This window comes from Epinephelus fuscoguttatus, linkage group LG6, assembly GCF_011397635.1.
Source record: "Epinephelus fuscoguttatus linkage group LG6, E.fuscoguttatus.final_Chr_v1".
Taxonomy (NCBI): Eukaryota; Metazoa; Chordata; class Actinopteri; order Perciformes; family Serranidae; genus Epinephelus; species Epinephelus fuscoguttatus.
Genome location: NC_064757.1, coordinates 17,757,573 through 17,780,856, shown reverse-complemented (window position 1 = coordinate 17,780,856; position 23,284 = coordinate 17,757,573). Strand labels below are relative to the sequence as shown.

The 23,284-nt window shown below is 43.8% G+C and overlaps 1 protein-coding gene across 1 annotated transcript; it reads left to right on the top strand.

Annotated features, from left to right (window-relative positions):
* The first annotated feature begins 85 nt into the window (after positions 1–85).
* Positions 86–19,168, top strand: disp3 (dispatched RND transporter family member 3). Its single transcript, XM_049579323.1, has 22 exons — positions 86–2,297; positions 2,551–2,652; positions 6,672–7,673; positions 7,779–7,998; positions 8,152–8,288; positions 8,403–8,537; positions 11,781–11,941; positions 12,117–12,256; positions 12,377–12,468; positions 12,594–12,758; positions 13,114–13,275; positions 13,357–13,503; positions 13,594–13,730; positions 13,842–14,011; positions 14,114–14,244; positions 14,913–15,097; positions 15,195–15,321; positions 16,544–16,689; positions 16,800–16,959; positions 17,095–17,208; positions 17,325–17,497; positions 17,673–19,168. The coding sequence occupies exons 3-22, from the start codon at positions 6,680–6,682 to the stop codon at positions 18,054–18,056; spliced, it is 4,080 nt and encodes a 1,359-aa protein (XP_049435280.1). The 5' UTR covers positions 86–2,297; positions 2,551–2,652; positions 6,672–6,679; the 3' UTR covers positions 18,057–19,168.
* Positions 19,169–23,284: the final 4,116 nt, after the last annotated feature.

Genomic DNA, 23,284 nt, shown 5'->3' with positions numbered 1-23,284 from the left:
AAAAAAAAAAAAACTGGGCCCTTTAAGCAGGTGCTAAAACTATGTTAGATGTGTTCCAACTGTAATCCCTTTTGTTGGAGTGCTCACCAGAGATGGAAATGAAGTGGAAAAAATACAACTCAATCAATGCTGACTGCAGTGCAACACTGAAGACAGACCACGGTCATTTGCAGCAATTACAGGATGAATGCAGAATGTTTTTCCAGCTCTGTAGTGCTCATCAATATCAGGTTTATTTTCCAGAGCCAAATTTACATATCAGCCCATTTATACTGTTAAATGTTGCACTGACTTTCTAATTTTGTGTATAGTCATAAATGAGGAAACCAAACATTCCTGACATATATTTATTAGGTGTATAGGAGACTCCCACATAGCGTTGTGTATGTATACTATAGTACTTAGAAAACAGAATAAGAATTGTCAGGAGATTATGTTACATGGGGATGGTGCTCCATCATTTGTTAGATCTTAGATCCAGATGGTAGGACGTTAATGTTCTGTAGCTTCTCTTTATTTCCTCGAGCCATTTGTTCACTGGTTTCCGCTGTTAATGACACAGAGAGATAAGACAGTTCCCTATTATTGTCCCTGTCCAGTAGTAAGGACACTGCCCCGAGTATAAGATGCTCAGTATGCAGATACCTCCCGCATGCGGAGCCATTTGCTTCTGGTCCAATTATAATTTCACTGTGTAATAATGCTAGACGTGTCAAATTATTCATCTTTTTCCATCTGTTCTCAACTTAGGTTGTTGTTCAGGCACATTCCTCCCCCAAGTGCTATAGCTATTAACATGAATCTCCTCTCATAGCCAAAACAAATTGGTATCCTAAAAATAAGCTTTTTCAGGAAGACCTGCCTTAACGGAGACCATCACACTTTTCCGACTTCTGTGTGATCAGGGAGTGAACACAACATCCTATCAGTCCTGTCTTTCTGAATTCTCTGTGCATGTGTGTGTTCAGTGTGCATGTGTGGACGTACGAATGGCTGATTTATGTATATTTTGTATTTAAATGTATAATATTATCATGTGTTCTACTGCCTATGAGTTCTTGCCTGCCAATATTTGTGATTCATGTTTACTGAAAGAAGTCTGTTGAGATTGGAGGGACTCATTAAACCCCAAAAAAGGACACTGTACAGAGTGTGTTTGGTTGTTATTGACAACATGCAGTTATAACAATTGATCAGTTTTCACGGGATCTGTTTGTTTGTCTTCCACAGTGCCGCAGCAATAGATGTGATTAGAATCACTCGGCTTCACTTTATTGATCTCAGGTGACTGAAAAAGTCTATCTGGTCAGATGAGACTGTCACAGCTGCACCAACAGGATGAAGATTAAGTCTCCTGGAGGGTGCCAACACACACATACACACACACACACTCTAACAGTGACATGAACAGCGCACTCTAAAAGTCTGTTTCTTTGTGTTTGATTCACACACTGCACCACCTGCTACGGAAAGAGCTACAGGGTGAAACTTCCCTTCAGAGCTTATCCGTTCCCATTTAGATGATGGAGTATTTGACTGCCAATGTCAATGCAATCCAAGATAAACCTGAGCCGAGGTTGAGAAGTGAGGTGATGGATGAGTTGAATGTGGCAGTAAGAGTGGAGAGCTGGTCATTAATGTTAGATGAGAGTGAGCGAGGGCACTACAGTCCGGGAGACGGCATCATTTGCACAACAAGGCAAACGCAAGTCAAATCGGTGCTGAATTTACAAACCCCACAAAGTACGAGTGGTACACACAACAGTCTGATTGCATCAACAACAGAGAGCGAGATTAAACGGCTTAATTTTGTGGGGTGTGAGATCAGAGTGCTCACAAAGGAAGATCAGCCACAAACTAATAAACTCTCACTTTAAGGTGATTATTTAAAATTGCCTGCACTTTGTCTCCCACTGTACCCAGTTATTGTGATCGCCCTCTTAAAACACACCCCACCTCCCCACCAACTGAGACTAGACTAGACCATACCAACTCTGACAGCATGGGAGGGGGCTCGGCTGCAGCATCGTGACAACCATATCATTTCAGTCACATAAAACCAGCTGAATTAAAGTATAACCAGCCCCATGCTTGTTTTGATTCAATCATAAAATCCCTCCAGGCTCTCCCGCTGTCCTCCAATGATGTATAGGAGGCTTTCCGACTGCTTTCCCCTCCTCGCCTCTCTTCCATCCATGAGCCAGTCAGCAGAGCAAGCTGAACAAAGCCATGGGAGAGAGAGAGAGGAGCTTCTGGGAAGAAATGTCTCTCACTGACTCTGTCGCCTGGACAACCGGGTAAGAGAGGAAGGGAGGGTGCACGAGAGAGAGAGAAAGGACCGAGGAGCATAAAAGGAGAGGAAAACATCACATTATTAACTGCTGAGATTAGAAGATTCCTGTAGAGAGTGTGTGTGTGTGTGTGGAGGGGGGGGAGTGGATTTGTGTGTGTCATTCTCATGTGGGGGTTCCCTTGGTGTCTCTCTCTCTTGATGAGTTATTAACTATGACAATAAAGCAGTGAATGATTTTTTTTTCTCTTCCACACCAGAGCATGGAGGAGATGAAATTGCAGAGCACAAGTTCAGTACATTACAAGTGGACCCAGTAGGCCTGAACGCTACACCTGTGATTCTCGTCTAATCAGCCTCAGGTAAGACCCCCTCAGTGTTGCAGGCATTTGCTTTGATAGGGATGCTTTTGTTCTTGTCTGATTTATTGATAAAATATTAATTACTGAAGGCAGTCAACTGTGCAGTCATGCTGAAAATGCAACAGAAGTCCAGAAATGGATTAAAAAAATCAATAAAAGCTCATCTTGTCTGCTTGGAGTACAAGCATTGTTCCTCAGAGCAACTCTGAAGCAGATAACTTTTTGGAAATAGGCTTCATTATGTGCTTGAATGTGTTGTTTTTATGCTGCTAGAAAAAGAAACTACCATCACTGTAGTGTGGGGCTTATTTGCTCCGTTTTTATTCAGGAGTGTGAGAGAAATTGCGTGGTACAGCCCCAGGATGCTTCACACACCATACACACAGCTTTGCGCTTCCTTCAGCGTGAGCATAGATTCATCGACAATAAGAAAATGAACACCGCTGTTAGGTGCAAATGGATCTCGAGAGTTTGACTTGAACCACGGGACTCCAGATTCACAGTGCGTAAAGGATAGAAAGGCACGTCCGCTATGAACACACTGCTGAGCGCTCATGCATAAGGAATATATTCATAGAGCACTGGTGGTGAAATCAATGCCCCTTTAAATGAGGTGGTATGCTTGCTGAGTTTACACCAGGCTGAATGTGTGTGGGGCAGCAGGCAGCATGTGATATCCATATTGGATGAGATAGAGAGGAGATAAAACTGAGGAGGGTGGGGTTATTTTTAGCTGCTGTCAATAATGAAGGTTACAAATCTCTCACCTTTGTGGACAAGATGGAGACATGGAGAAAAGGCAGAAAGATTGAAGGGAGGAAAAGGGCAAGAGAGTGAGGGATGGCGAGCAAACGGAGGGGGGTGGGATGAGAGAGATGATTATAGGTGAAGGGTTCAGGCTTGCTGAGATTGCTCGGAGCTCCCACCTCAACCGCCCGACACAATATAGAGATGAAGTGGGGGGTAAAAACTGCTGACACTCTGCTTATGTGCCGTTTTTATGGGAGAAAAAATACATAGGAAAATAGTAGAGTTTACGATTCACCCTTCTTTTTGCTCACAACTGGCTGAACATGACACATGAGACAAATACAGCTCTGTGCTGCACAACACAGTCCATCAAATACTGCTGTACAAGCAGGCAGGTACAGCATGCCGCTTGTTTAAAATATTGAATAAAAAAAAAAGCTGCACGGCAAGTTTAAAATTGAGTCTTATGTGAGAGGAGGCGAGGTTCATCTCTCATGCGATTAATACGAGATTTCGTACCTCAAAAGCTGCAAATAGATGTTCACTTCAGGCCTCTCGGCGCATTTATCTGTCACAGCTTTCAGTCTAAAACTACATTACAGACAAAGGAACACAGCCACCTAATATAGAGTGAGCCACAAGGGAGACAGTGTTTATTCCAATAAATACAGAAAGCAGGATGCCAAATTACACTCTATTTTTAATCCACACCTGTGCAGGGTTTAAAACGACTGTGTACTCTTAATCTTTGCAAAAAAAAAAAAAAAGTAGCTGTGTTGAACAATTCTGGGAGCTTGTAAACACATTAGTCATACCAGGCTCTGCACTGCTCGCAGTGCTTTACAGCTGCACACCGCTCATAATTATTGTACATGAGGTGCAATGCTCTTGGATGCATAGGAACGTCAGACACATCAAGAGAAGGGAAAAGGATGTGTCCCTGAGGCCGTGCATCACTGTAGTTATCTCTCCTCCGCTGTACCTGCATGCCGTCTGTTGCAAGGCGCACAGTAGGCGATGGAGGGTTACCATACAGCACAGCCTTAATGTCTAATAGGCATATCAGTCTCTAATGAGCTCCTCAAACTGTCACACTTTGACATCTGCGCCACTAATCAGCCTGTTTTGATGTTGAAACGGACACAGAAGTAGAGCTGTGGAGATGTGCTGGTGATCCCCTCATTTAGGTTTTTTGAATATTAAACAGCAGAGAAGCAGAATTTCTTTTCAGGGGTGTCTGATCTGAGGTGCTGGTCGTTTGTTTGAAAGGTGACGGCTGCAGTGTGTGTGTCTTCTTCTTCCCTAGGCTTTTCTCTCCCCCCCCTCCCCTTTCCTCCTTTCCACTTCTCATCATATTTCTGTGCTCGTCTGCGTGCCTCCTCTCATCTTCTGTTGATGAGAGCACCATCATCAAAACAAGCTGGAGAGGCAGAGATGATGGAATGTAACAGGATTGCAATAATCTAATTACTGAGGCTGTATTCCATTTCATTTACTCTAAATACGCAATTAGATCTCTCATATTTCTTAAAGATTTTGTCACATAATTGGTCATATTACTTGGACATAAACATGTTTGAAGAGGAAAAGCGGCTTTCATTATGGCACCACAGAAAACTTCATAACCGTGCTCATTTCAAAATAACAGCCCACGATGGGTGCAGATAACCAGTATTGATACCACTGGATTACAGCCTTTGTATCGGAACAAACTGTTTGGCTTGTTATTTTAGACACAGAAGGCTCTGTGATCCCAAAGTTACTGAAAATAATTAGATGATTTTGTTGAGATTGCATATTTTGTTCTGTGTTTTCACTCTTTAAAAACTAAACTTCCCAACACCATTAATGAATTTGTCCTCTAAAAGAGCAGGTTCACATTCGCAGTGTGTGGGCAGATGCTGGTCTGCTGCTCTCCCATTAAAAGGTGCACTGGTGTCCTTGTCTGTGCAGTAAGATGACATGGTGATTAATAAAAGGAAGTGTTGTGCAGATTTAAATGGTCCAAAATAGGCTTTTTCTTCACAGAGTGTTAGACAGCGCAGTGCTAGGTTTTTTACTCAACAGGCTTTCTTATCATAAAAGGAAGAAGCCTGCATAAAACTACATTAGCATTCACCAGTCCTGTGGACATTTGAGAACGTTTAAACACTCTCACTCAGAAAGCGACAAAGCATAAGGCTTATAATGATGTGGCCGAGGAACACATCCATGAGCTGCTCCATTATCAGCCAACTGGAGATTCTGTGGACACAGTGACCGCACAAGAGGTGATTTTCTCCAGCCGGCGCCAGCACATTTTCTTCTCTTTTAGCTCTACCATGAAATAAAGTTTATTCAGGTGTAAGGGCACAAACAAAAATCCCATAAATCAACGAGCCTCCAGTTTATTTTCAGCTCCAGGGTTTGTCTCTCAAGAGCCTTTCTTCTCTGCTTTCCAACTCTTGGAGTCTTAATCATTTTTACAAATATCGATCACATGGGATAATTTGTAAATTCTTCTTTTTTTATGATGGATTTTCACTCCAGCTACAGAGCTGAGCACAGCGATCTTTTACACATAATCAAGATTCACTGTCTTACCTGGCTGACCTTAAAGCACTGCTCTAAAGAGAAAAGATAAATTGCTGCAGTTAGCAGGCTCACTGCCACTTGAATGCAAACTGCAGTATCTTGTGTGTAGAGGAGTAGGGAAAAAAAGTGGCACCTATTGACACTATTATTCAAAGGAGATAAACCCTCTCTTATTCCACAACTCTGTCTAATATCCCACTCGCTCTTCTTGTCAGTAATTAGACAAGTGAGATGATTTAATTTGCTGCAGCGCAGACACAGCTACTGTTGATATGTAGAAAGCCACCAGCAGACTCTCTCCGGGTGATAATGGCTTGCACACACTGACAGAGAGAAGAATTAAATCACAGCTTTTAGCCTGTCTCGCCCCAGAGCTCTTGTGATCAGCATCTTAAAACAGGACTCAGCCAACCATTTTCTCTCATAAGCCCTTGAGAAAAAAGGTCCCCCTTCCTCAATTTCCACCATGTGAGCTGCAATGGAAGCCCTTTGTCGACAGCTGCTTGAGGACAGACTTAATTCGCACGTCCTTGCTTGCTGAGTGCAACTTTGGAAGTTACCCTGTCCTTCATTTTCTCTGATGCTCGTGTCAGCTGCTGGTGGTTCAAACATCTATTTTGTTTTCCTGCCTGAGGAGAGAAAGGGGTGTTACTTCAAGTGAGCGATGATCAAGTGGTGTTATGTGTCCCTGACAGGTGCCAGCATGGATGTGGAAGATGAGCCATTGCTGTTTCAGACCAGCTGGGGAGGGGTGGAAGATGAGGAGGACGAGGAGCAGGAGGAGGAGGATGGAGTAGCACAGGCAGCAGCGCAGAGCTGTTTCTCTGGGGAGGCTGGGGTGTGTGGACTGTGGAGGGCAGTGGGGTGGGTGTACACACAGCCCTGGGCCAGTGGAGTGGTTTTAGGGGTAGTTGTCTCACTACCATGCACACTGTTTGCCTATATGCTCCTCTACTGCCCTCCTCTGGACATAGACCTCTCCTACAGTGCCTTTGAGGTTCACAGTCACTTCTCTGCCGAGCGCTTTGACGCCCTCACCATTGCTGTAAAGACTCAGCTGGGGTCCTGGGACAGACGTAGACGAGACTTAGATAACAGTGCGTCTGAGGCCCTGAGGGAGCTTCTGCTGGAGAGGCTGAGCAGACAGGGAGTGTTCAACAGGACAGATAATGAGGGCGTGAGGTCCTTCACTCCTCAAAACGAGCCTTTACACGCAGGAGATGATCAGAAGAGAGGAGCTGCAGTGAGCAGAGATAAAAGGACAGCGTTTGATTTGGGTCAGAAGGAAATGGGGAAGCACAAGAACTCAAATCACAGAGCAGAAGAGGAAGCGGAGAGATCATGGGATGGAAACGCCACTCTGCCGCTCATTAGGAAGCGCAGGTTTGCTCCCAATTACTACCTGCAGAGCCAGGCTCTGTGGAGGATTGAGCTGGTGTTTGTGGCTCAAGGGGAGGGCGATCGCAACATCTTCACCCCTGAACGCTTGCAGACGATTCACCATGTGGAGCATCTGCTCATGCAGCATCCTCAGTTTCATCAGTTCTGCTGGAAACCTCTTGAGATGTTGAGGGATCTGCCACTGGGACCATCCTACTGCTCCCCACCTAGCTCACTCCTGTCCTACCTGTACCCCAGTGAGAGAGGAGGGAAGATATACTATGATGGCATGGGCCCAGATCTTGCTGATATTCAAGGTGAGTCCACAGTGAAGAAAGGGGGAACACAGCAGCTTGCAGTCCTGAAGACATACCTGTAAAAGTCTCCCTAACAGTGCTGATTTGCTGTGTATGTATTCCCAGGTTCTCTGAGTCTGGCCATCACCCACCCACAGTTCTACTGGTACGTGGATGAAAATCTGTCCCCTGAGCATCTCTCCTCCTCTCTCTTACGCAGTGAGATACACTTTGGAGCTCCTCTTCCTTCCTACTACTCCCTGCAGGACCGAGCTCACGAGCAACGACTACGCTTCAAAAACTTTGTGGTTCAGTATGCAGAGATTCTGGCTAAGCAATCTACAAGGTCAGGAAAAAGTCATGACAGTACTTGCCTTTCATTAAAGGACATGATCATTCCTTTCAGGGGGTTGTTTTGCTGCATTATAGTGACGTTGCTTACATGTGCTACACATTGTTGCAGACAGTTGAAATTTGCTGTTTTGTATGTGTTTCCCAGCCAGGTGAAGGTGCTGTATGGGGGAACAGAGCTGTTTGATGATGAGGTGAGACACACCTTCCGCAATGACATGATGCTGGCTGTCATCAGTGGAGCCTGCATCACTGTGCTCGTCTATGTCCTCACCTCTTTTTCTGGTATGAGCTGCTTTTTATTCAGCTTGCACTGATGTGTGCACATCTCAATTTTTGAACCATCAAAGTCAGTTATTTACAAGGTCTGTGTTGTTGTTTACTTGCCTCTCTCCGTAGTGTTTCTGACCTTCTTTGGACTTGCTTGTATTGGACTCAGCTGCCTGATGGCTCTTTTCTTGTACCATGTTGTCTTTGGCGTGAGGTACCTGGGTATTCTCAATGGAGTTGCAGCCTTTGTTATAATCGGTATTGGTAAGGGAAAAGAAATGCACTTTTTTTATTGAAAGAATGGTTCAACATTTTGGTAAATATGCTTATTCGTCTTCTTGCTGAGACTTTCCTGCTGAGATCGATCTGTCTATGCCGTAAAACTTTTTATAGCCTGGGGTATCATTTGCTTGAATCACTGAACTCAACAGGCCTATGTTTGGGACATGCATTTCTTTCACAAAAAACTGTTGCTCAGCAAAGATGAGAAATGCTATCAAATTGTTTATATAAACCAATATGAATATAACTTGTATAACAATTAGGCTTCAAATAACATATCATTCATGAATTATTCATTTGATCTGGCTTGGAAAGACGGAGTATCAGAAAGAGAGAACTACAACAAGCGTTTCATGGCACCTGGCATACTGACTCGACACAAATTTATCCTGTTAAAACAATACTCGCTTGGATTAATTTTTATGAAAAACACTTTTCATTCTTTTAAATGGTGGACTTACAGACTAAAGGAATATTAATGACTTACAGGGTAATCGAGGAATGGACACATATTTTAACTTAAAGGCACTATGTGTAACAATTTCAGTTGTTCTTTGAGACAGTGTGTCCTAGCACATGTGTATTTAACTCCATCAGCGTATCTAAGTATGTCCGTAAGCTCCGAAATTCTCATTTACATATACATTGCGACCGGTGTCTCATCATGTACGTGCGCCATCTTGAAAATACAGGTATGTACAGGGACATAATTGAGAAATACGGAATCGCCTTTCGCGTTTTCACATGTCGGTTTCCGGTTTCTGCCTGCAGGTAGAGTGACGAAAAGCAGCAGCAAGCAGGCTAGCCACAAGTGCCGGTGCATTTGAAAAAAGGCAAAAAGGCAACATGACCAGCGATTTCAAAAAACGAGGATCAACATCGGGATAGCCTTTCCCAGGTGGAGAGAGCTGCTGAAGGAGAATCACAGCTAACAGCGGCTAACAGCTGTTAGCGACCAGTGCCACTAACAGCTGTTTGTGAAATTAGCAGCGCTGGTCACTAACAAGTGTTAGCGAGGAGAGGGATGAGGTGTGTGAGGTTGAGCCACTTGTCAATTATCAAAAGACAAGACGTGATTGGTTTGTTTCGATTTACACCCGCCCAAACAGTCCTGCGTTGTAAACACAGCCAGCATGCTGAGGGAGGGGGTTTGTCAACTCGTGTTGCGTGTGTCTGTGCAGGAGCCTGAATGAATACTCCATGAAGTATTGGATGACACGGTTTCATAAATGTTATCATAGCTTTTGGGTCAACAGCAGCTACCGTAGTTACAATACGCGTTTGAAACAGTGAGACGCTGGAGTGCGCTATCCATTTGAATGCAATATACGATCTCAACACTAGATGGGAGAAATTCCTACACAGTGCCCGTTTAATGACCGCAGAGGCAGGGAGTCACCACCTTTTTTGTCTCTCTTGTTTACCATGCTGGTAAATCTGAATGAATTAGGGTCTTCTTTGGTGCTCATGGTTAAATTTTTGTGCGCGATCAAAGCAGCTAACTAACATTAGCTCAGTCAGGTAGCCAACAACCCACATTTATACATCCAAGAACTTCTAGAAAAATGAACTGCTTGACAAACCAGATTAGGCATTTAATTGAGACAGGCCTTTATTTGTTAAAATGTGTAACGTTAGCCACGCCGGGTTCATAAAAGGGACTGGGCGATTAATTGGGCATTTTGGCTTTTAATTGACGTTTTACAGTATATCTGTATGTTAAATATGATGCTAGAGCCACAGCTGTTAGTTTATCTTAGCATAGCAGATCGCAAACGTAACTCAATTACGACAAAATCTGCCTACCAACATCTTTAAAGCTCGCTAATTAACATGTTATATCCACAGACAGTATATCTTGTTTGTTTAAAGGTTCTGTTTATGATATTAAGTACATTAATATAGCCACAGACAACTATTTGCTGTGTGAAGATATAGTAGAGTAATGGCGTCCTGAGCAGAGAACGAATTCACGTGGAAAATTAGTTCTGTTCACACTGTTCACACTGTTAGCACGGTTAGCTGCTAGCTGCTGGCTACCACCAACATGTTGAGAGCCATGTGCAGACAACCTCAACTGAGTCTCTATGCTGCTTAAATCTGTACAAAGCCATGGTGTAAAAAAAAAAGACACGTTGTGGTTTTATGGTTATGCAGGACTATTTCCTGGCTGAAACACTTAGCTTCCTTTAGTTATGTCAATACTGTGAGGCAACCAGTCGAGACTTAAGGAAGTTACAGCATCATGCCAAGACATAGTCCAGCACTTAAACCCTGGGACAACAATACCCTCTAGGAGCCATTTAGCTAAGCTAATATGCTAAAGCTAGCGGCAGTGGTGGGCAGAGTACCGAAAATCTGTACTAATAAGAAACCTGATTATTAAATTAGTCAAAGTACAAGTTATTTTCAATTTCAGTATTTTAGAGTGTGTGGGCCAGTGCAAAATAATAATAATCATATATTAATTAAATAGATACAAGGGAAAAAAACAGCAATTGTCAATAAACAGAAATGAGCATTGCTAACGGTAGCTAGATAACATTTTCCACTACACTATGAGCATTGAATTTCCCCTCAGGGGGATTAATAAAGTAAATAAACTTAAACTTACTTAAATGTACCTGCAGAGGTTAAAAGAGAAGTTTATAAAAGTGGTGCTCTCAGTGTTTTTCGAGAGACACTGCAAGCGCTTCATGTAATGGTTGTCTTTTGTAGATTTTGGTATAAAAAGTGTGACCAGCTGTGGCGAGAGATAGTCGCTGGAAGCTGCCTCTTGCTCTGGAGTTTGCTCTATCTTTGTTGCTTCATGGTACAAAGACAGTCGGCGCTTCTTTTTCTCCCAGACAGCTGGCAGTTTGACAACTGCAGTAGAGGTGCTCCTTGCGGTCCCCTCCCACCCCACTTAATCCCCACATTTAGAGCTGACTAGTTGTAATGAAGGTCTAAATGGCAAATGCAGCAAAGTAAAAAGTAGATTGCAGGCGTGAAAGTATACTTAAGCAAAGAGTAGAAGTAGTTTTTAAAAAAGGGATATACAAGTGGTAGTGGTATTGATCCTCAAATCTAACTTTCAGCAAAAAAATATGCATATTTCCTAAACTGTCAAACTATTCCTTTAAAAGTTGAAAAGCACTTTTTTTTTTTTTTTTTTTTTTTTTTTTTACAGCACATTTACTGTAATATGTACTAAGGCAGTTTTTTTGTTCTCTCACTGCTGCTCAGGGGTGGATGATGTATTTGTGTTCATCAGCACCTTCAGACAGGCCTCCCATCTGCGACAGCCACAGCAGCGAATGATCTACACAATCAAAACAGCCGGCCGAGCTACTTTCCTCACCTCCTTCACCACTGCAGCTGCGTATGCTGCTAACACCTTCTCTCAGGTAATCACAGAGAAGAAATCCAGCCGTTAATAGGATCTGTACGGGGAGTATAAATGACTCCCCTGCTATGGATGAATAGAAGTGTCTCTCTCAGCAGACAGGCATTTTCATGCGATAAGCACAAATTAAATGTCTCAAGGTCCTTTACACTGTGCTTCGTTTAACTGACACTTAGATCCCAGCCGTGCATGACTTCGGCCTATTCATGGCCCTCATTGTCAGCTGCTGCTGGCTTTGGGTATCCGCCCTGATGCCCGCCGCCCTGTGTATCTGGACTGAGTGTGTAGAGCCTCAGGAACACGCCTGGTTGAATTGGTGAGGCATTGTCTCCCTACTTTTGTGTGAGATTTTTTTTGTGCATGCCGTGCAACACCACAGGCGCATTGTAATCCCTTCAGCTGTCTCTCTCCCTAAACTGCCTCCTCTCTCTGAAAGCTGGAAGCTGTTTTCGGGGCTGTCAGTGAGCCATGGCCCTTTGTCAGATGAGGATGATGATGTGGCACTTCTGTCAGTGGAGATGGAGCCAGGTGAGATTATTATCTTCCCAACACTGAGTGAATCGTGTGGGGGGAGAATGGGAAAGGGAATGAGTCTGGGTTGTAAAACAGTGCTGTGCAGGCACCACTAAGCCCCCTGTCTTTGCCTCGGTCAGGCTCCTGTGACACAGACGGCGATGCGGCCATTCTTTCCCTGTCAGTGGAGACACCTCTGTCCCCTCCAGGGCAGCAGCACGTGGGCGTGGTGAGCACAAATCTTCGCTGGGCCCTGAAGCACTTAGTGGCAGAGCCAGCTGTGGAGCGCCGAAAAGCCGTTCTAGGTGAGATTTGATATAAAACTCTGAGAACTCGCTCACTTGACACTGCAATTTATAGTCAATAAAACTTAAAAAGATCAAAGAGAAATTTCTATAGTTTGGTTTTCACAGATATTGTCAGCCAAGATTTTGATATATGATTTAGACATGACAGGAACCTCTGCCTCATCTCAGTCCAGCCTGAGGGAATTCAGTCTGTCAGAGGAAGAGCAAGTGCCTATCACGAAGAATTTATCCTCCCTCTTTTAAGGAGTGACTGCAGTTGATCCCTGCTCCTGATATGTCTCTCAGCTGCTCTATCTACTCCATCAGACCCTCCTGTCTGCCATCATTTATCATTGTCTTCCTGTCTACCCAGGTGTCTTCCTCCTGGTTCTGCTTTTATCTGCTGGCTGCTGCTGTCTCCTGAGGCCAGCCACTCACGCCCCCCTGCTTTTCCGCCGGGACACAAACCTCCAGACTCTGCTGGCTCTGAGGAGCAACCTCAGCGGTCAAGGCATCTCCTGCCCCATGTGCTCAGGTGAGACCGTGGCAGCGATAGAAGCATTTAGCCTCACAGATTCCAAAGCAAATACCTAAATTGCATGTTTTTTTCCCGTAGGTGTGTTCATGGAAAAGCCCCATCCTTTGTACACCCACTCTTCCTCATCAGCATTTAAGTTTTCTACACATCAGCAGACCACAAGTGTGACAACCTCCACTGCTCTTCGGAGCTCAGTAAATCCAAACTCAAGCACCAACCAAACAGGTAAAACATTCAGCACATAAAAGTCCTCTTCCTCCTTATTCAGAACCTCTCCCACTACTTTAAAATGTTGCACCTTGCTTTGTTTTTTAGACTCTTTACTCACAGTCTACATATCAAAGTTGGACCTCGGAGCCTCTATGACCATTTACCGCTTCTCCCTCAACACCAGCACACCCTCCCCGTGGAAACTGTGTAGCACAGACCATGAAGAGGTGTCATCATTTCAGGTTAGAGAGCAAAAAAGTAATAAGAGTAATATAATTAGCTGAAACGTTATGTCTCCCAACTGCGATGTGTCACTAAAGCAGCTTATCACTAATCTTGTTTTATCTGAATAGGCTTATAATCAGCCCCGCGGCAATTACAGCACCAGAATGACAGTGTGTGTTTCCCATGTGTACCACCCGTACCCCAGCTGGATGATCACATCCACCTCATGTGAACCCCGTCATGGCTGGACGCCAGAGTTTTCCTTTTATGTAGCGTTGTCCCCGCAGCAGCACAGCAGGTGAAAACACGAATGAAAATAAAAATCAGAGCATAAGTTAGATGGACTGTCAAGTTGTTTTAGTGGACAATCTGTAATTTCAGCTCTGCTCTCCCCTCTTAGGAGACTGTACTTTGCCCAGCGTCGCCTGAGACCTCATCCTAGCCGCCTGTGTGTGAGCTCGCCTGGCTGCAGCATCAGTTCTGGGCCTGATGGACCCACACAGGGATCTTTTTACATTCCTCTTCCCAGTGGTGAGTGAGCTACTATCAGAAAGCATCAATAACAAAGACAGTTTTGGGGCTGTGCCGAATAGTTTGACGCTCCGTGATGTCAATATTTGAATTCTAAATCAACATTCTGATACTGCGCAGCCTTTTTGGCATTTGCCATATTTGTTGGCACTTAGCCTTTCAAGAGCGACATTTTTACTGCATCCAAAAATCTGTTGGCTCTCCTGCTTGTCGCACTCAAAGGGAGGCATGCACCTGTATTGATGGGGTGATCTAACAGGAAGGTAACAGCACCATAAATTACATCTATTCATTAAAGAAAGTAATTCAAATTGAGGATTTTGTTCGAGGACAGACATTCAAAGCCTGACTGAAAACGTCTATAGAAGCTTCAAATGTAAAAAGATGACATTCAGTACAGCCTTAGAGGGTTTGTTAGCCCATCAACTGTTTCCTCATTGTATGTGTCACACTGCTGAAATCTCTTTTTTATGCCATTCACTCTCATGCTGAGTCGTCAAAACAGAGAAAATGCAGTGATATAACAGTTCTTTCAAATATAGCTTCTTAAAGTGGCGCTATCTGAACCCACTGGAGGATTTTTCCACAGTCCTGCAGTTGTACACATATTTTTATACTGTATAAATAAACGCCTGCTGAGAGATTTTCCTGTGGTTCTGTTTTCAAAGATCCCTCGTCTGCTGCTAAAACAAAACCATCCAAAACGTTTGGCTTTAACCCGTGCAGTGGCGGTGCATGCGGCCACCCAGCAGTGCGTCCTCTGGTCGACACCGGGGCGATGGTTTTTGTTGTGTTTGGCATCTTGGGAGTCAATCGAACGGAGCACAGGGACAACCACGTCATTGGAGATATGGTGAGGGTCACACCACTGTCAGTGTCTCCTTATAAAGCAGAGCAAGATTTTACATGATATTCTCATAAGGATGACATGGTGTTTATTCTCTTCAAAGGGCAGCATTATATTGGACCCAGACTTTGATGTTTTCCAGGAGATGGGGCATCTTTGCAAAATCTGTAAAGCTATTAGCGCAAACACACAACTTGTGAAGCCGGGAGGAGCGCAGTGTTTGCCTTCAGGTAACACCCAAACTCAATTCAGAGTAAAATCTCTTATTTTACCATAAAACATAATAAAACAATGATTAAAACCTCATAGAGCTGAAATGGTTTGTTGATTAATTGATTAGTTAATGATCAACAAGGAGCAAATCAATTGATTCGATCTTTAAAACCATTTTCTGAGTCAAAGTGCCACAAATATACTGGTTTCTTCCAACTGCTAAATGTGAATATTTGCTGCTTCTCATATTGATCTTTAAAGAGATACAGTATCATAACAATGTGGGAAGTATGTGTGAATGAACTGTGGTAAACTTCCCTCCATCTATTCAGAGCCCAGATCTCCCTGCTCATCTCTCAGCTAAACTCTGCGTCATCCAGCAGATTTTCGCTGGCGCTATGACTGTTGCTTGAACAACAAATTGTATACTGCATTTTTGTTTGCCCACCACCACAGACACAAAGGATATGGAAGTGGATTATGAGAGATTCCCTCCACCCCTCTTTCTCAAAACTAAGCAGCTCACCTACAATGTCTTCAGACACATATTTTAGTGCACTGTTTGGCTGTTGTATGAGAATTTGTGAACAGGAAGCGAGTGCCATACTGTTTCCTGTGTTGTAAAATGGACGCTTAAACAAATTAGATCATGCTTAATTCTGACCAAAAATGTTTTAAGAAACATATTTTAGCTTGCTGTTTAACTGTGACCCAAAATTGCTTGTTACCAGCTGGCTGTTATATTGTTTGCTGTGTCAAAATGGACAAGCATGTATTTTGTCACCCACCAGCGGGAGCATTTATTGATCTGGTGTGGCATAGTGCATTCTGGTAGGCTTTCTACCTCTTGAGCAAAAGCAGATGCCACAGCCCTTTTCCTCTGATTTCTCTGCTCTTACAGCACCAATTTCAAAGGATCTTTGCCTTTCTTCTGCATAGACAGCCAAGTTTTATGAAAAGACCATCTTTCTAGCAGTAAAATACTTCTTTGTAATGGCCGCCTCCACTATTACATACAAAACAAATAATGAACCAATCAATGGAGGAATTATAATGACAAGATGATAATGAAAATAATCAGTAGTTGTGGCCCTAAAACATTCTGAGTTATAGTGAAGTGTTCAACAACTGGTGAAGAAACACAGCAAATCAATTCCAGAACGTAAACTATGATATAAAATTCATCTTTGGAGAATAAAAGATCGTAAAAGGTAATGTCCTTTCTTCTGTTCTCTGCAGGTAATAAACTGTCTTCTATTCTTCCTCTGCTCCATCCTGAGTGTCACTCCCTCCCCGAGCCCAACCTGCTCCCAGGGCAGCTCTCCCACGGAGCAGTAGGAATGCACGCAGGCAAGGTCCGCTGGCTGTCCATGGCCTTTGAGTCTGTGAGTCCCTTCATCTTTCTGCTTTTCATGTCCCTGCATCACAAAGCAGCACATTTCCACTTCACTTACAGTCCGCGCCCTGCCCAACTCTCTCCCTCTCTTCTCCCAAGACCACATACAAGGGCAAATCCTCCTTTCAGACCTATTCCGACTTCCTTCAGTGGGAGAACTTTATCCAGGAGCAGCTTGCCACCCTCCCGTCATCCTCCGCTCTGCAGCGGGGTTTCCAGACCTGCGAGCACTGGAAGCAGATCTTCATGGAAATCATAGGTGAGTGAGAGGTGGCACTGCGTGTCAAAGTGGGGGTTTTTTTCTGCAAACTGAAGAGGAAATAATTGGCAGGGGGAAGTGAGGGCAGCAGCATGTAAAAATCTGATAATGTACTGCTCTCTGGTCTGTTTGTAGGTGTGGAGAGTGCCCTCTGGAGTCTGCTGCTGTCTCTGGCCATCTGTGTGGCAGCTGTATCCGTGTTTACTGCACATCCTCTGCTGCTGCTCCCCGTACTCATAACCATTTTAGGTAAGAGATGAATGTTTTCAGGTTGTTTAGACACTCAGAGAAAGATTTTAAAATGAAATATTCAGGCCTGGGTCGGGATCTTGTGTGTCATTCTGAGTCTTTGGCCTTCACATCAGGAGTGATCTGTCTGGTGGTGGCCGTCATGTATTGGCTGGGCTGGGAGATGGGAGCGGTGGAGGCGATTTCTCTGTCTATACTTGTGGGATCTTCAGTGGATTACTGTCTGCACTTGGTGGAGGGATACCTGCTGGCTGGGGAGACCATGCCCTCAACGTCTGGGCATAACTCGGTATGCAAGTGTAAATTTGTTTCGGCAATTATGAGCAATTAGAAAAACTTCCACAGTGAACTTTTCTGTTTACACGCATGCTAAATAATATTCTATTTAATAAGGCCAGAAGCGCCCTGAAGGCTCATGAATAAAGACGAGCCGCTCCTCCTATTAATCTGTGTTTTGTTTACAGGAGCCTGGGGCCGAGAGGCAGAGGCGGACCCTGGAGGCAGTGAACCATGTGGGCGTTGCCATAGTGTCCAGCGCCGTCACCACGGTGATCTCCACAGTCCCACTCTTCTTCTGCGTCATTGTGCCTTTCGCCAAGTTTGGCCAGATAGTGGCCATTAACACCGCCGTCTCCATTTTGTTCACTCTAACCGTGACTGTGGCCATGTTGGCGTGCATGGCCCCTGCCCGCTTCAGCAGACCCCCCGGCGCTGTGCTGAAGGCCAGCCTGGTCGTAATGGCGGCTGCAGCCTTGGGAGCCGGACTGTGCTGGGTGGGAGGACAGCTAGGAGCGTTGGCCTGGCAATCAATCAGCACGTTGACAGACGCGTACGCCAGCTCACACTGATGTCAGACAGGGGAGTTCCTCTGTGCGTAAAACTATGTAAGCACTCTTTTTTCCCTCCATGTTCAGGAGGAATATCAGATCAATTAATGATCTCATTTACAGCACAAAGATGTCAGATTTATTCCATAATTATAAGCTTTTTCATCACAAAATACATATTTTTAACTTGTATTGATCAGTTGATTGTAAGTACTATAGTGTAAACGACCATGTGACTCACAGTAGTGGGTTGAGGAGATGATTCAGCTGAGGTATTTCTTTGATGTGATATCACCCTCGGCCCAGAGGTGGAGATGATTGCGTAATCGTTGGGAAACACTGGCTGAGTCACAGTTTTCATCAGTGTAACTCATTGAGTTGTGAAGAACCACTGACTGTTCTGTGACCTGCTGTTGTGAACACTGACAGGGCGCCGCGCTCTGACGTCCATGAAAATTATTAGTGTTACCGGTCCACATGACTCACAGCCATTTTGTGAAACATCACTTTTGTTTAATTATTCTTGTGTTTTCAGCCTCGTTTGTAACAAAGGTTATGATGTCCCGATGTGGCTGGATTAAAAGTCGTACTAGTCAAGTTTATATGGTGCACAGTTTCGTTAAATGTAATGTGTGACGTAAATGTTTCTGCTCTCACACATTCTGAACTTCTGATGCTGCCAGTACACACTTGTTCTGAAGAGTTGTGTGTGCAAGGACTTACCACAGGAAATCCTCTTTTCTGACCACTTTCACATGTTTATATCTTGGAACTCAAACTGTTTCAGTGTCTCTATTTTTGTCATCAGCGCCAACTGAAAGAGACCTCTTGTCAGCTCCTCAGGTGTACCCTCTACATGTCCTCCACCGCACTTGTAGGCATTCACTGTAACCAACTCTGCTCCCTCCTCTGCTCTCACACAATTTAGAGCACCACTCAAACACCCATCGACGCCAGCTCTGGTCTGCCCCACAGTGAAGGTGAGGGCCATTTGTCAGACCACATAACACAATAATGGTTAGGGAGAGGGACTCACTCAATTGCAGCAAGAGCAGTAAATTTCTTTTTTGTGTGTGTGCGTGTGTGTGTGTGCGTGTTACTTGTGAATGTCAAATAAAACAGGTGCAGAAAGCCTCGGGTCTTTTCTTTTGTGAAAGCTCAGCGTGGTTTTCTTCTGCATTGTTATGTAACGGAGCAGCGGAGCAGAATGAAGACCTGTCACTGTTTGCCTTCAGTCACATCGTCACTGGGAGAGCTACAGTAGGCAGCCTCACATCTCCAGTTGGCTGTCATTAATAATTCATGGGAAACGGCTCAGATTTTACATTGAATTGCAGCGCATCAATGTTTCATGTCGGTCATTAAATGAGAGGAAGTCGCTACGGTGGCGTTCCTGCTCATCGTGATGGAAACAGAACAGAACAAATATTTTGAGTAAAAGCAGAGAAACACTGGCGGACTTTTGTTCCAGAGAGTCTTTGTGTTATTTTACTGTAGCAGCAGCATCGCATTTATTATGATCCTGTGGAAAAGTACATTTCTGCTGCCAGTGGAGGAACTTCTATAGAGTTGTAATGTAGGTGGCCCATTTACTTTTGTCTAAATGTGAGGGTGATTTTTCACAGCAGCACTCCTTGTATGAAAATCACATTTACCTGCACATAACAAGTACAGGCAGCTGGTGTATGAAGAAATAATACTCCTTTAAAGGGAAATGATATGTTTCCTGATGTGGAAATACTGAAATACAGCCTGCCCTTACTGGAGAAAACTCCCTTCAATCATCGACTCTACATTAATGCTGATTCCTGTATATCTGAATGGGAGTATGGGTTCATTGTTTTTGCTCTTGACTCAAATGAGACACATTTAGATCTGACACATTTAAGTGTAGTTAAAGGAATACTTCACCCACTAAATGATCACTTGTGTATATGTTACTCACCCGGCCTTACTTTGTTTTTCTCAAATGCCTTCATTGTGAACGAAGAATCCAAAAACAGAAAAAAATTCTTGATGAATTAAAGTCATAGTCATAGTCGTCAGACTACATTCACCCATTTCCACACACATTCATACACTGGTGGCCAAGGCTACCATACAAATTGCCCTACTCACACACCAAAGGCAATTTGGGGTTCAGTTTTTTGCCCAAGGATACTTTTTACAAGCAGCCTGGAGGAGGCAAGGGATTGACGACCTGAGTCCCAACCATTTACAATCTCACACAACTCTTGCAGTGTAATGTAAGTCTTATTTTTCCAGTTGTATGTTCAGTACTTTCCACAAGCATGCCTTTTTGCTAAATCTGTATTATTTAAAACACGTCTGCATTAACAGTGTGGATATGCTATTCATCATTGTGAGACTGTTAACACATACTGTTTACATACGGTTTTAACGAAAGTGCTTGTGTTTGGGATGTACTGAGCGTATGACTGGATAAATAAAACCGATGTTTTGATATAGTTTTGCTGTTGTTAAACCCGGCCCCCAGTGACTTCATCAAAAATGTTCTCAGTTTTGGATTCCCCATTTACCATGGAAGCATGGGACCGGGGGGTGTGCTCCAGTTATCGGGGTATCACACTGCTTGGCCTCCCTTGGAACGTTTTCTCCAGGGTGCTGCCCGACTGTCGAATCTCAGATTCAGATGAAGCAAAGTGGATTCTGTCCTGGCCGTGGAACAGTGGACCAGCTCTTTACCCTTGCAGAACTGCTGGAGGGGCTGTGGGAGTTTTGGCCTCTGCAAGGGTTGTCCTTTGTCTCTGATTCTCTTTGTGATATTCATGGACAGGATCTCAAGGCACAGCTGGTGGAAGGAAGGTGTCCAGTTTGGGGACCTTAGAAAAGGTCCATGCATGATGTGGTTCTTTTGGCTTCATCACACCATGACCTCCAGCACGCACTGTGGGGTTTGCAGCCAAGTGTTAAGCGGTCGGGACAAGAGTCAGCACCCCCAAATCCAAGGCCATGGTTCTCTGCCTGAAAATGGTGGATTGCCCCCTCTGGGTTGGTTACCTCCTGAGTTACCTCCCCAAGTGAAGGAATTCAAGTATCTCGGGGTCTTGTTCATAAGTGAGGGTAAAATGGGGTGTGAGATGGATAGGTGGTTTGATGTGGCATCCACAGTGATGCGGGCACTGTGGCGGACTGTTGTGTTGAAGAGAGAGCTTAGCCAAAGGGCAAAGCTTTACCAGTCCATCTACAATCTGACTCTCACCTATGGTTTGGAATAATGATTGAAAGAATGAGATGCAAGCAACTGAAATGAGTTTCCTCCGAAGGGTGGCAGGGCATCGCCTTAGAGATAGGGCCAGGAGCTCAGACATCTGGAGGGTGCTCGGAGTAGAGCTGCTGCTCCTTTGTGTCGAGAGGGGCCAGGGGCATCTGATCAGGATCCCCCCAGGGTGTCTCCCATTAAAGGTTTTCCGGGCACATCCAACTGGTAGCAGACCCTGGGGTCAACCAAGAAGAGGCTGAAGGGATTATGTATCTCATCTAGTTGGGAAATGCCTCAGGATCCCCCAGAGGAGCATCTGGAAAGTGTTGCTGGAGAGAGGGACGTCTTGAGTAGTTTGCTTAGACTGCTGTCCCCAGGACCTGGCCCCAGATAAGTGGATGGAAATAGATGATGGATGGACGGACGGATGGCATGTGATGAAAGCAGTTTTTGTACCAGATTCAACCGGTAACACAGGGTGAGTAACTGATATACAAACGGTCATTTGGTGAGTGAATTATTCCTTCAATGATCTAGTGTTAATGATTTGGTGGCATCTAGCGTTAAGATTACAGATTGCAACCCACTGAAATGTCATCAGTTAGCCAAGCATGTAGAACTACAGGGGCTAACATGAAAACTTGAAAACACAAACGAAAATGGCCCTTTCTAGAACCAGTGTTAGGTTTGTCTATTAGGGGCTACTGTAGAAACAACATAACGGACTCTGTGGGAGAAAACCCGCTCTAAGTAGATATAAATGGCTCATTCTAAGGTAATGAAAACACAACAATTCTTAATTTTAGGTGATTATGAACTAATGAAAACATAGTTATGTTATATTCAGTTCAGTTTTTCCAATATATCCCCCTAAATCCTTCAGATTACTACAAACATCAGATTACACAAATCCAGAACATGCTGGATAATGTAATCATTTCCCATCTACTCAGATAACTAAGTAAAAAATGGACAAATGTGAAATTCCATCTTCAAAAGAAAACAAATTTATGTACAAAAGTACTGTACCTGCACCTTTCAGGAATCCTTATCATTTATTTATGAATGTGAAATGTGTCTTGATCCTTTTACAGTGTTTACCCAGACTGCAGTCTGGTTTCATCTGCATGTATTTTGCAGCCCTTTATGTAGTGGAATGAGGGGGCCAATTTCAGTTGTGCCAGTCTGGCAGTTTTCTGTGCAACTACGCTGCTTGGCTCCTCGTGTTTTTATAAAATAAAAAAAGCATGAGAGAATGGTAATGGAATAATTATTGAGGGAGAGTGAGGTTACATGTAGGGGAATGAATATTTAACAAGGCAGAGAATGAAATGCTTTCCTTCTGGAGTCTGAAATGACAAGCTCCGTCTATAAATAGTGACTCAAAGATAAGATGAATGAGGGGTATTTATATTTAGCTTTGTTGTTTTTTTTGTGTTTGCTCAGTGTCAGAAAGTTATTTCGAACACAGACCAGTGCGCCATTTAAGTCTTCAGCTCCGTATTACTCCTCCTACTCACATGTCCTGGACTGCACTCAACCAGCTATTCCGTCAGTGCGATTCAGGACATGGTTTAACTGAAATGGCACAAAACTGGTTTACAGTTATTGCTAAATAATGTGCACACAGGTCAGACATCACACAGATGCGTCAGACTGCAATGTCACACAACATTATTCTCATCGTGTTGAGTGAGAAATAAATGGAGAAAAGGAATGAGTGAGCAACATAGTATATTCAACAATAGACCAATGGCTATACATTAGAAGGCAATTATAGGGCTAATTTCAACAGTACCTTTCAATCTTTACATTATATATGTAATTACTATAACAATAAATACCCAGGCTCATTTGGTTCTTGAGAAATACTTCATTGTACCAAGAAAAGGCATTTTCTCTGGAGAGAAATTATTTTACATCAGAACTGTAAATCAACACTGAAACATAAGTCATATTTTTATTACCCCTTGTTACAGGGCACACACAATGTTCAAGTATGCCCGAGGAACTAAATGGAGCAATT

Bases quoted from the DNA above. Each gene is read 5' to 3' on its own strand.
- disp3 (XM_049579323.1), top strand. From the start codon at position 6,680: ATGGATGTGGAAGATGAGCCATTGCTGTTTCAGACCAGCTGGGGAGGG. The intron at 12,257-12,376 runs GTGAGGCATTGT...TCTCTCTGAAAG, and splicing joins GAACACGCCTGGTTGAATTG to CTGGAAGCTGTTTTCGGGGC. The intron at 12,759-13,113 runs GTGAGATTTGAT...CTGTCTACCCAG, and splicing joins GCGCCGAAAAGCCGTTCTAG to GTGTCTTCCTCCTGGTTCTG.